The sequence below is a fragment of the Sus scrofa genome, chromosome 13 (genome assembly GCF_054392235.1).
Source record: "Sus scrofa isolate SSC_HxYL_T2T_F1_AM1 chromosome 13, Sscrofa_HxYL_maternal_Yorkshire_Landrace_v2.0, whole genome shotgun sequence".
Classification (NCBI taxonomy): domain Eukaryota; kingdom Metazoa; phylum Chordata; class Mammalia; order Artiodactyla; family Suidae; genus Sus; species Sus scrofa.
The window spans coordinates 177,412,938-177,426,460 of NC_139395.1; the positions used below are offsets into that span (position 1 = coordinate 177,412,938).

Genomic DNA, 13,523 nt, shown 5'->3' on the forward strand with positions numbered 1-13,523 from the left:
GAACCAAACATCAAAATCATAAAATGTGGAGAAGGGAAGTGAGGAAATATAGATTCTTTCTTTCTTCTTTTTTTAAAATTGTATTATGGTAATGAAGTATTTGAACCTACAGGACTATCAGGCAAAAACACACAATGATACGAAGGGGTTAACGTACTTAAAAAACAGGACAAGCACAAATCAAAACTGAATATTACATTCAGAAAAAATGAAAAGTACTCAATCAGCAAATAATGGAGACCATCCAACCAAAAAAGAAAGGAGAAAGTAAAATCATAGAGTCAAGTGGAAAATGAGGTTTAAAATGGCAATAAATAAACATCTATCAATTATCACCTTAAATGTCAGTAGACTGAATGCTCAAATCAAAAGACACAGAGGGGCTGAGTGGATAAAAAAGCAGAAACATTCAATCTTCTTCCTACAAGAAACTCACTTGAGGACAAAGGACACATATAGAATGAAATTGAGGGGGTGGGAAAAGATATTTCATGCCAATGGACAAAAGAGGAAAGCAGGAGTTGCAATACTCATATCAGACAAAATAGACTTCAAAATGAAGGCCATAAAGAAAGACAAAGGAGGACACTATTTAATGGTTAAAGGATCCATTCAAGAAGAGGATATTACAGTCATCAACATATATGCCCCAAATATAGGAACAAGCAGATACATACAACAAATATTAAGATACATAGAAGGAGAAATTGATGGGAATACAATCACAGTAGGAGACTTTAACACCCCACTCACATCAATGGACAGATCTTCTACACAGAAAAGCAATAAAGCAACAGAGACCCTAAAGGAAACAATAGAAAAGTTAGACTTAATTGACATCTTCAGGACACTACATCCCAAAAAAATCAAAATTCTTATTCTTTTCAAGTGTGCATGAAACATTCTCAAGAGTTGATCACATACTGGGGCAAAAAGCTAACCTCAAGAAATTTAAGAGTATAGAAATTATTCCAAGTATCTTCTCTGACCACAATGTCATGAAACTAGAAATCAACCACAGGAAAAGAAATGAGAAAAAAACACACTACATGGAGACTAAACAACATGCTACTATAAAACAAATGGGTCAATGCGGAAATGAAGAAGGAAATTTAAAAAATACCTGAAGACAAAGGATAGTGAAGACACAACATCTCAAATTCAATGGGAAGCTGCAAAAGCACTGATCAGAGAGAAGTTTATAACAATAAAGGCCTTCCTCAAAAAAGAAGAAAAATCTCGATTTGACAACAAACACACCACCTAAATGAATTAGAAGAAGAAAAACAAAAATAGTCCTAAAGTCAATAGAATGAAGGAAATCATAAATATCAATGAGGAAATCAATAAAATAGAGATTCAAAAAAACAATAGAAAAAAATCAATAAAACCAAGAGCTGGTTTTTTGAAAAGGTAAACAAAATTGACAAACCTCTGGCTAGAAACACCAAGCAGAGGAGAGAAAAAACACAAAGAAACAAAGTAAGAAATGAAAAAGGAGAAATCACTATGGATACTACAGAAATTTTTTAAATAAGTAAACAGAAGGAAGGAAATCATAAATATCAATGAGGAAATCAATAAAATAGAGATTCAAAAAAACAATAGAAAAAAATCAATAAAACCAAGAGCTGGTTTTTTGAAAAGGTAAACAAAATTGACAAACCTCTGGCTAGAAACACCAAGCAGAGGAGAGAAAAAACACAAAGAAACAAAGTAAGAAATGAAAAAGGAGAAATCACTATGGATACTACAGAAATTTTTTAAATAAGTAAACAGAAGGAAGGAAATCATAAATATCAATGAGGAAATCAATAAAATAGAGATTCAGAAAACAATAGAAAAAAATCAATAAAACCAAGAGCTTGTTCTTTGATAAAGTAAAAAAAAAATTTACAAAGCTCTGGCTAGACACACCAAGCAGAGGAGAGAAAGAACACAAAGAAACAAAATAAGAAATGAAAAAGTAGAAATCACAGTGGATACTGCAGAAATTAAAAAAATCATAAGAGAATACTATGAACAACTCTATGCCAAAAAATTTGACAATCTGGAATAAATGGACAATTTTCTAGAGTCTTACAGCCTGCCAAAACTGAATCAGGAAAGAAATAGATCAACTGAACAGACCAGTCACTAGAAATAAAATTGAATAGGTCATTAAAAACACTCCCTACAAATAAAAGTACAGGACCAGATGGCTTCACAGGCGAATTCTATCAAACATATAAAGAGGAACTTGTGCCCATCCTCCTTAAACTTTTTCAAAAGGTTGAGGAAGAAGGAACAATCCCAAAGACATTCTATGGTGCCACCATCACCCTAATTCCAAAACCAGACAAAGATAACATCAAAAAAAAAAACTATCAGCCAATATCTTTGATGAATATAGACACAAAAATTCTCAACAAAATTTTAGACAACCGAATGTAACAACGTATCAAAAAGATTATACAGTATGACCAGGTGGGATTCATCCTAGATTCACAAGCATAGTTCAGCATGTAACATTTTGAATGAATGTTTTGTTGGGATGTATGCCTAGGAGTGGGATTGCTAGGTCATATGATAGTTCTATATTTCATTTTCTGAAATATTTACATACTGTTTTCCAGTTGACATTCCCACCAACAGTGTAGGAGGGTTCCCTTTTCTCACACTCTCTCCAGCATTTGTTATTTTTTGATTTATTGATGATGGCCATTCTAACCAGTGTGAGGTGGTACCTCATTTAGTGTTGATTTGCTTTTCTCTAGTAATTAGTGATGTTGAGCATCTTTTCATGTGCTGTTTGACCATCTGCATGTTTACTTTGGATAAATGTCTATTTAGATCTTCTGCCCATTTTTTCATTGGGTTTTATCTTTTTAAAGTTTTATTGAATTGTAGTGAATTTTGCAATATTTTGATAATTTCTGCTGTATGACAAAGTGATACAGTTATACATATAGACATATCCATTTTTTTCAGATTCTTTTCCTATGTATGTTACCACAGAAATTTGATAGAGTTCCCTGTGCTATACAGCATGTCCCATTGACCATCCATTCCATATACAATAGTGTGCATATGCCAATTACAAACCCCCAAATCATTCTTCCCCCCTCAATTTGTCCCCTTTGGTAGCCGTAAGTTTGTTTTAAAGTCTGTGAATATGTTTCTGTTTTGTAAATAAGTTTATCTGTATCACATTTAAGTTCCACAAATAAGTGATATCTTATGATATTTGTCTTTGTCTATCACTTAGTATAATACTCTCTAGTTCCATCTGTGTTGCTGCAAATGGCATTTTTTCATCCTTTTTTAATTACTGAGTAATGTCGCATTGTTTATACGTGCCACATCTTCTTTATCCACTCTTCTGTTAATGTATATTTAGGTTGCTTCCATGTCTTGGCTTCTGCAAATAGTGCTGCAATGAACATTGGAGTGCATGTGTTTTATTGAATTATTATTTTCTCCACATATATTCCCAGGAGTGGGATTGCTGGGTCATGTTGTAGTTCTAGTTTTAGTTTTTTGTGGCCCTTCTATACTGTTTTCCATAGTGGCTGTACAAATGTGTGTTTCTGACAATAGTGCATAAGAGTCTTTTTCTCTGCACCCTCTCCAGCATTTACTGTTTATGGTTTGATTGATGAAGGCTTTCTGATTGATGTGAGGTGATAAGTCAATATGATTTGATTTGCCTTTCTCTAGTAATTAGCAATGTTGAGAATTTTTTCTTTTTTTTCATCTTTATGTCTTCTATGGAGAAATGTCTGCTTAGATCATATGCCCTTTTTTGCTTAGATTATTTGTTTATTTGATATTGAGCTATATGAGTTGTTTGCATATTTTGGAGAGGAATCCCTTGTCAATTGTTTTGTTTGCAGAGATATTCTCCCATTCTGTGGGTTGTTTTTAATTTTGTTTCGGGTTTCCTTTGCAATGTGAAGGCTTTTAAGTTAAATTATGTTCCATTGGTTTATTTTTGTTCATATTTTAATTACTCTAGAAGGTGGATCAAGAAAGGTATTACCCTGATTTGTATCAGTGTTCTGCCTATGTTTTCCTTTAAGAGTTTTATAGTATTCAGTCTTGTATTTAGGTATTTAATCCATTTTGAGTGTATTTTTGTATGTGATGTTACAGAGTGTTCTAATTTCATTCTTTGACCTTTAGATGTCTAGTTTTCCCAGAACCACTTATTAAAGAGTCCATCTTTTCTCCAATGTATATTCTTGCCTTGTTTGCTGTAGGTTAATTGACCATAGATGCATGAGTTTGGTTGTGGGCTTCCTATCCTGTTCCATTGATCTGTATTTCTGTTTTTGTGTCAGTAACATGGGGTTTTGATGACTGCAGATTTTGCAGTACACTCTGAAGATGGGGAGTCTGATTCCCCCAACTCTGTTTGTCTTTCTCAGTATTGTTTTGGCTGTTCAGGGTCTTTGATGTTTCCATATAATTTTTTTATTGTTCTAGTTCTGTGAAAAATATCATTTGTAATTTAATAGGGATTGCAGTGAATCCATAGATTCCCTTGGGTAGTATAGTGTATTTGACAATATGATTCTTCCAATCCAAGAGCAAGGTATATCTTTCTCTCTGTATTTTTTTAACTTTTTAAGGCTGCATCCACAGCATATTTAAGTTCCCAGGATATGGCTCAATTAGGAGCTACAGCTATCGGCCTATGCCACAGCCACAGCAACATGGGATCCGAGCCATGTCTATAACGTACACCACAGCTCATGCCAACACCAGATCCCCATCCCACTGAGCAAGGCCAGGGATGGAACCTACATCCCCATGGATACTAGTTGGATTCATTTCTGCTGCACCACAGTGTGAACTCCTGTTTGTGTCATCTTTGATTTCCTTCATCAACATCTTGTAGTTTTTGGAGTTTGTCTCCTAAGGTAGCTTTATTCCTAGGTATTTTGTTCTCTTTGATGCAATGGTAAATGGGATTATTTCCTTATTTTCACTTTATGACCTTTCATTGTTAGTGTACAGGAATGCAAGATATTTCTGGGTTTAATTTTGTATCCTGCAACTTTACCAAATTCACTGATAAGATCTAGCAGTTTTTCATAGCATCTTTAGGATTTTCTATGTATAGTATCATTTCATTAGCAAATAATGAATGTTTTACTACTTCTTTTCTAGGTTGGACTCCTTTTAGTTCTATTTCTTCTCTAATTTCCATGACTAGGACTTCAAAAACTATAATGAATAAAAGTGGCAAGAGTGGAGTGCCTTGTCTTGTTCCTTATCTTAGTGGATATGCATTCAACATTTCACCATTGAGAATGATGTTAGCTGTGGGTTTGTCATCTATGGCCTGTTTATGCTGAGGTAGGTTCCTTCTATGCCTACATTTTAGAGAATTTTTTTCTTTTCTTTTTACAGCTATACCTTTGGCATATGGAAGTTCTCAGAGCTACAGCTGAGGCATGTGCCACAAACATGGTGACACTAGATCTGCACCCCATCTGCAACCTATGCCACAGCTTGCTGCAATTCTAGATCCTTAACCCACTGAGTCAGGCCAGGGATTAAACTCACAGCCTTACAGAGACAATGTTGGATCTTAACTTGTTGAGCTGCAATTGGAACTCATTCATTTGGAGAGTTTTTATCAGAAATGGTGTTGAATTAATGTCAAAAAGCTTTTTCTGCATCAAATGATGTGATTATATGATTTTTATTCTTTACTTTGTTAATGTGGTATATATCGCATTGATTGATTCATCAATCAACTGAAGGATTCTTGCATCCATGGGATAAATCCCACATGATTATGGTGTATGATCCTTTTAATATATTGTTGGATTCAGTTTGATAATATTTTGTTGAGGATTTTTGCATCTATATTCATAAGTGATGTTGCCCTGTAATTTCTATTTTTTTGTGGCATCTTTGTTTTTGGTGATGGTAACCTCATAGAATGAGCTTGGAAGTGTCCTTCTTATGCTATTTTTTCAAAGAGTTTCAGAAGGATAGGTGCTAACTCCTCTCTAAATGTTTGAGGGAATTTGCCTCTGAAGCTATCTGATCCTGGACTTTTGTTTTTTGGAATTTTTAAATCATTGTTTCAATTTCCATACTTGTTATTTGTCTATTCATATTTTTCTATTTTTTCTGGTTCAGTCTGACAAGATTGTACCTTTGAAATAATTTTTCCATTTCTTCGAGTTTGTCCATTTTATTGGCATACAGTGGCTCATAGTAGTCTTTTATATCCTTTGTATTTCTGTGGTGTCAGTTTAATTTCCCCGTTTTCATTTCTAATTTTATTGATTTGAGATCTCTCCCTTTTTTTCTTGATGGGTCTGGCTAAAGGTTTATCAATTTTCTCCATCTTTCCAAAGAAACAGCTTTTTATTTCATTGATATGTTCTATTGTTTTCTTCATCTCCATCTCATTTATTTCTTCCCTGATCTTCATGAATTCGTTCCTTCTACTAACTTTGGGTTTTCTTTTTCTTCTTTGTCTAGTTGCTTTAAGTTCAACTTTATATTCTTTATTTGAAATTTGCTTGTTTCTTGAGATAAGATTATATTGCTATAAACTTCCCTCTTAGAACTGTTTTTGCTTCATGTCATATGCTTTCTATCCTCACATTTTCATTGTCATTTGTCTTTAAGCATTTTTTTAATTTCTTCTTTGATTTCTTCAGTGATCTGTTGGTGGTTTAATAGCATATTATTTAGCCTCTATGTGTTTGTGGTTTGTTTGTTTGTTTGTTTGTTTGTTTGTTGGGTTTTTTGCAGCCTTTTCCTTGTGGTTGATTTAGAGTCTCATAGCATTGTGGTCAAAAAATGCTTGGCGTGACTTCAATTTTCTTAAATTTACTGAGGTTTGATTTGTGGCCTAAGATGTGATCTGTCCTTGAAGAATGTTCCATGTGTACAAGAGAAGAAAATGTATCCTGCTGCTTTGAGATGGAATATTCTGTAGATATCAATTAAGTCTAGCTGGTCTAATGCGTCATTTAAGGCCTGTGTTTCTTTATTGACTTTTTGTTTGGATGATCTGTCTACTGCTGTAAGTGGGTATTAAAGTCCCCCACTATTACTGGGTTGTTATTGTCTTCTCCATTCATGGATGTTAGCAGTTACCTTATATATTGTGATATTCCTATGTTGGGTGCGTATATATTTATAGTTGTCATGTCATTTTTTGGAATTATCCCTTGATCAATAATAAGTGCCCTTCTTTATCTCATAACATTTTTCTTATTTTAGTCTATTTTGTCTGATATGAATAATGCTACTCCAGCTTTCTTTTTCTTTCTATTTGCATGGAATACCTTCTGCCATCCCCTCACCTTCAGTCAGTATGTTTCCCAAGATCTGAAGTCAGTCGCATGTAGATAGCATACATGTGGGTCTTATTTTTGTATCCCTTCAGTGAGTCTGTGTTTTTTGGTTGGAGCATTTAACCCACTTAAATTCTAGGTAATTATTGATATGTATATACTCATTGCCATTTTCAGAATTTCTTTGACTTTTTTGTTATTGGATTTTTTTTCTTCCTTTCTTCTTTTGTTCTCTTCTCTTGTGATTTTTCCTTTTCTTGTGATTTGATGTCTATCTTTAGTGTTGCACTCAGATTGCTCTTTTCTTTTTTATGGGTGCATCTATTGTAGATTTTTAATTTTCAGTTTCCATGGGGTTTTGATATAGCATTCCATACATATGTCAGATAGTTTTGAAATGTTAGTCAAAAAAATGTATATATGTATGTGTAACTGGGTCATTTGCCATACCATAGAAAACTGACAAAACACTGTAAACCATACATAATGGAAAAAATAAAAATCATTTTTAAAATATTTTAAAAATCTCTTAATTTCAAATGCATTTTTAATATTATGCATTTGTCCTCTCCTCTTCTCATGATTGCTGGTTTTGATAACGTTTGTCTGTGGACTTTTATTTCATGTTAACTTTACTCATGATCTTTTCCATTCATAATATTCTTGTTTCTAGTTTTCGGCTTTTCCACCTAGAAATGTTTCTTAAGCATTTGTTGTAAAGCTTGTTTGATGGTGCTGAATTCTCTTAGATTTTGCTTGTCTGTAAATCTTTTGATTTCTCTTTCAAATCTAAATGAGAGCCTTGCTAGCTAGAGTATTCTCAGTTGTAGGTTTTCCCCCTTCAAAAATCCTAAATAGGCATTCCTTTTGTAGCTCAGCAGTTAACAAACCCAAATAGGATCTATGAGGATTTGGGTGTGATCCCTGCCTTCACTCAGTGTGTTAAGCATATTACATTGCCATGAGCTGTGGTGTAGGTCACAGATACGGCTCAGTTCCTACATTGCTGTGGCTATGGCATAGGCTGGTAGCTGTAGCTCTAACTCAACCCCTAGCCTTGGAACTTCCCTATGCCCTAAAAAGAAAACAAAATCCTAAGTATATTATTCCATTCCCTTCTTGCCTGCAGTTTATGTTGAAAAATCAGCTGCTAACCTTATGAGAGTTAGCTTGCATATGATTTGTTGATTTTCCCTTGTTGCTTTTAATATCTTTCTATTTAATTTTTTTCAGTTTGGTTAGTATGTATGTATGGAGTTGTATTTCTATCCGGAAATGGGAGAAAAGTATAAATAGAGAATGGAAACTTTCAGAGTATTTACATAGTGCTGATTAAGTAAGGAATAGAAGATATGTAGAAACTCCATTCTGTATTTTCTCTAAATACCTTAAGATTGTAACTGTTTTGCTTCACTGATTAGTTAGTAATCACCATATCCCAGGCTGCAATAATAAAATGTCTTAGATTATTTGGCCTTATACCAAAATATTTATTTTTTGATGTTCTGAAGAATGGAATGTTGAAGAAAAAGGTGTCAGTAGACATTGTACATTATCAGTTTGCTGCTTCCTGGCTAGTAGGTAACTGCCATTGCATATGGCCTTTCCTGTTTGAATACCCATGTAAAAAAAAAGCCTCTTGTCCCTTTTCTTCTTATAAGTGCACATATCCCATTGTAAAAGGCTGCCCTCATGACTTAATCTAACCCTAACATCCTCCCAAAGGGTTCACTCCAAACACTACCACATTGGAAGTTAATGTGTCAACATGAGATTTTGTGGGAAGCCAACATTCAGTACTTAATAAAGATTTGCATCATCATATTATAGCTCAAGGAATTCCCTGTATATGAAAATTCTTTGAAATGATGGTCTTAAAGTTTATCCAACCAATTAATTAGTTTTTGTAATTCACAGATGTATTTCCCATTAACCTTCTTGACATGATGCAATGGGATTTTGATTGACTTTCAACACTATGGGTCATGTTTTCCAAGACACTTTTATAAAAATGTGCACAATACTTCATCCTTTGGAAAAGACACTTCATTAAAATCTAAATCCCACTGCCAAATTTATAGAGGAAAGTATAACCAAGAGTGGAAATCTTTAAAATATGTGCATAGAACTGTTTAAGTAGGGATTAAATGTGTATAAACTCCATGTTGACTGGTCTCTAATATATTGATTTTTAAAATATTTACTTATTATTTAGAAGAGTAATTTTCTAGTGTGGTCCAAAACCTATAGCATTAGCATTTGAAACAGAAATTCTCTTGGTAGAGCCTATTAATCTCTTTCCCTAAGCCCTCCAGGTGATTCTGGGCCTCACTATATTTTGAGAACCACTATATTAGAGAAAAATAACAATTTTTTAAAGTCTAGACTACAGAGGAGTTCACAGATACCTAATGGATGTGCTAATGATATTCTACTCTAGCTGGTCACAACACAGACCTAGAGATACTCTTCTAGTATTGGCTAGTGTTTATTTTCACTTGACTCCTAAGTTTGTTGATTCTTTGACAGAGTTTAATATTGTTAGCAACTCCTAATAGCACAAGGTATTGTTAAATGATGAGAAAATAAGGTTTATCCATGTGCATAAAGAGAGATGAACTATGAATTCTCTTAAATTTCAAGGTTAAAACATTGATACACCTTCATAATAAAGAATATTTTTATTATATTGTTAGTATTGCAAAGGGGAGAATTTCATCTAATATCAGTAGTGTTCTAGATGGTTAGATAATTGTAACTTTGAAACAACATTCTTTTCATCTTAATAACATTAAATAGTTTATATGTCATTTCATTGTTTCTTTTTAAAAAATATATCTACAATATCTTCTAAAATGTGGGCTTTATACAGTTTATATTTTATATCTTTCCCAACCATCCACCAAAATGATATACATGATATACAAAAATACATCTATACAAAAAAAATCTTTAACAGAAATAAAAATGGGAGCACATCAGTGAAGAAGACACTTTAGTGAATTTTGCAAGGCATAGATTAATGTGAACTTTGGGAATACACATTAAAACCTCTTATCCATAACGCATTGTAACACATATTACTGATTTCTTTATATTACAAATTTTTTTTTAGTTCTCAGAAGAGTGAGACCATGTCCTTCCTATTCTGCCATTTCTCTCTTCCCCATGCCCGTTCTAAATTAGTCCTTCAATCTAAACTCTTAGTTTACAGAATTAGTACAGATATTCATATTACGCAACAACAAAGAAACAGGTGGAAATGATCTCAAAAGGCACTATAGAGAGTGAGAGGCAACTCACTCCTTCAAGATCCTCATATAAGCACACTGAGTTAAGAGCATCCTCTTATCATTTGGCCTGACCATGTTTTCCTCATGTCTTTCCTATTCTGTTTATTCCTCTTTGTGACATGAGCATTGAATCTGCAGGAAGTGAGATTTACCATGTCCCAAATAAAGTAAAATGAAAGGCCTTTTGATGGTTGACAGAGTTCTTATGATTTGACCCTGTTTATTCAAACACAAATATGCCTATTATTTGGAGGTAAATGTGATATGAGTCTCCAGGCTGTACAGCAGTTTACTATCAAGTACCTCAAACTCAAGTGCCTTTCTGATTACAACACTATTGTGCTGCTTATTAAATATATATATAAAGCCACATTGAAGATTTTGCACACATGTAAATATTTTAATTTTAATTTCTGCTTTAGTTAATTTAGAATGATATGAACATGATAAAATTCCATGTATTTTTATGATATAAATATTTTAAAACATTTATTACTAAAGATAATTCATTAAAACAATAAGTCAATTATGAATCCAAGAAAATTTTGCACAATAGTCAACACATAGCACCATGTAATTGGCCTCATTTTGTGTTGTTTTCATGTAAGGGAACACATTAGTATCAGATACAAGTATTTCTCTTTAACGTTTTCCTCAGTGAATCTATGACACTCTTATTTCTCAGGCTGTAGATAATTGGATTTATGAAAGGAATTATAACAGTATAAAATAGAGAGTCAATCATATCTTGTTCACCTGCTTGTTCAGACCCAGGGCGAACGTACATGAAGAGAAGAGGTCCATAGTATAAAGAGACAGATAGAAGGTGGGCTCCACAGGTGGAGAAGGCCTTCCTTATGCCTTGTAAAGATTTCTTTTTTAAAATTGTGAATAGAACTTGTGTATAAGAGACCAGAACAGTGAGAATCGTAAACACCTGAATTGAACCAGAGAAAACGAATATCATCAGAGCATTAATAGAAGGATCAGTACAAGAAATTTTAAACAATGTCATGATGTCACAATAAAAATGATGAATTACGTTGGAATTACAGAAGGTTAATCTGAATAAAAAACCTGTATGAATTAAGGCATGAAGAAGACCACCTACGAATGATGAGATGAGCATTCTCATGCATAGTCTATTGGTCATAATCATTGGATAAAGTAACGGGTTGCAAATGGCTACACAGCGGTCATACGCCATTGTTGCCAGCAGAAAACATTCTGTGGTTGCACTGACTACAAAGGAAAAACATTGTGTCATGCATTCAGAGAGAGAGATCATCTTACTCTTGGTGAGGATGTTGACCAGCATCCTGGGGGTCACTGTGGAGGATAACCAAGTATCCACAAAAGCCAAGTTCCCAAGAAATAAGTACATGGGAATATGAAGTTGAAGGTCATTGCAGATGAGAGCAATCAGACCAAGATTCCCCATGATGGTGATGATGTATATAACTAAGAACAACAAGAACAGGGGAATTTTACATTCCTGTTGATATGTAAGTCCTGTGAGAACAAACTCTGTCAGCTCTGTTGCATTTTTTGTTTCCATATTCTTAAATGATGTTCTCTGAAATAAAATGTAGCAAGTGTAAAAAGGACAGTCATCAACCATTTAAAAGAGAAAATGTGATAAGGATAATTGAAATAAAGCCATACACTAGCTTGAATGCCCTTTATTATATTTACCCTTAGAAAAATATGAAAAGTGTTTGTGTAAATTATTGTATTGGAAAAATACAATTATTTTATTTCAAAATATGTCCAGGAATTAACAAGTATTGCAGAAAGAAGAAAGAAATAGTGAACATGAGCGAATTTTTGTGGAAACTATTGAAGGAGATAGAGAAATCCTTGTCTAGGTTACGGATGTAGTGTTAAAACTAGAAGGTTAAAAAAGGAACCCTATTACGCTGTTGGGGGGAATGTAAATTGGTACAACCACTGTGTAAAACAGTATGGAGATTACTCAGAAAATTAAAATTGAACTACCATTTTAACCAGCAATCCCACTCCTGGGCATCTATCCAGAGGAAACCATGACTCAACAAGACACATGTACTCCAATGTTCATTGAAGCACTCTGTACAATAGCCAACACATGGAAACAACCTAAATGTCCATCAGCAGAGGAGTGGATCAAGAAGAGGTGATACATATACACAATGGAATATTACTCAACCATTAAAAGGAAAGAAATAATGGCATTTGCATCAACATGGATGGACCTATAAACTATCATGCCAAGTGAAGTCATTCAATGAGACACCAACATCAAATGCTATCACTTACATGTGGAATCTAAAAAAAAAAAAGACACAATGAACTTCTTTGCAGAACAGGTACTGACTCACAGACTTTGAAAAACTTATGGTTTATAAATGAGACAGTTGGGGGGGGAAGATGCGCTGAGGGTTTGGGATGGAAATGTTATAAAATTGGGTTGTGATGATCATTGCACACCTATAAATGTAATAAAATGCACTGAGTAATTTAAAAACATTTATAAAAGAAAGAACAAAAAACTAGAGATGTTAGAGGGACATGGATTACGAAATGAATTGACTGCCAAGTGAAAGATCTTGAATTTTATTCTTTAAGAAATAGACAAACACTGAAAACTTTTACAAGTAGTGGCTTAACAACTCATTTTGTTAAAATAAATATTGGTCATAGAATAGGCTTCAAGGTGAAGAACGTGGTATCAGAAATACTAATTGGGAGGCTAGACTTTTACCCAGTGATTCCCAAATCAGTGTATGTATCAGAAAAGTCCTGGGGAATTTTGGCACAAAATATAAATTTGGAAGAATTATATAGTAATTGATTCAGTAGGTCATAAATGACATCTAGTAATATATATTTATAAATGATCCCCAGGTAATTAAAATATATCTGATGTTCTTAGTACATG

The 13,523-nt window shown here is 33.6% G+C and overlaps 1 protein-coding gene across 1 annotated transcript; it reads right to left on the bottom strand.

Moving 5' to 3' along the window:
- Positions 1 to 11,225: 11,225 nt before the first annotated feature.
- LOC100514986 (olfactory receptor 5H8-like) lies at positions 11,226 to 12,191 on the bottom strand. Its single transcript, XM_003132727.5, has one exon. It carries the CDS (start codon positions 12,159 to 12,161, stop codon positions 11,226 to 11,228), a length of 936 nt encoding a protein of 311 aa, XP_003132775.4. The 5' UTR covers positions 12,162 to 12,191.
- Positions 12,192 to 13,523: the final 1,332 nt, after the last annotated feature.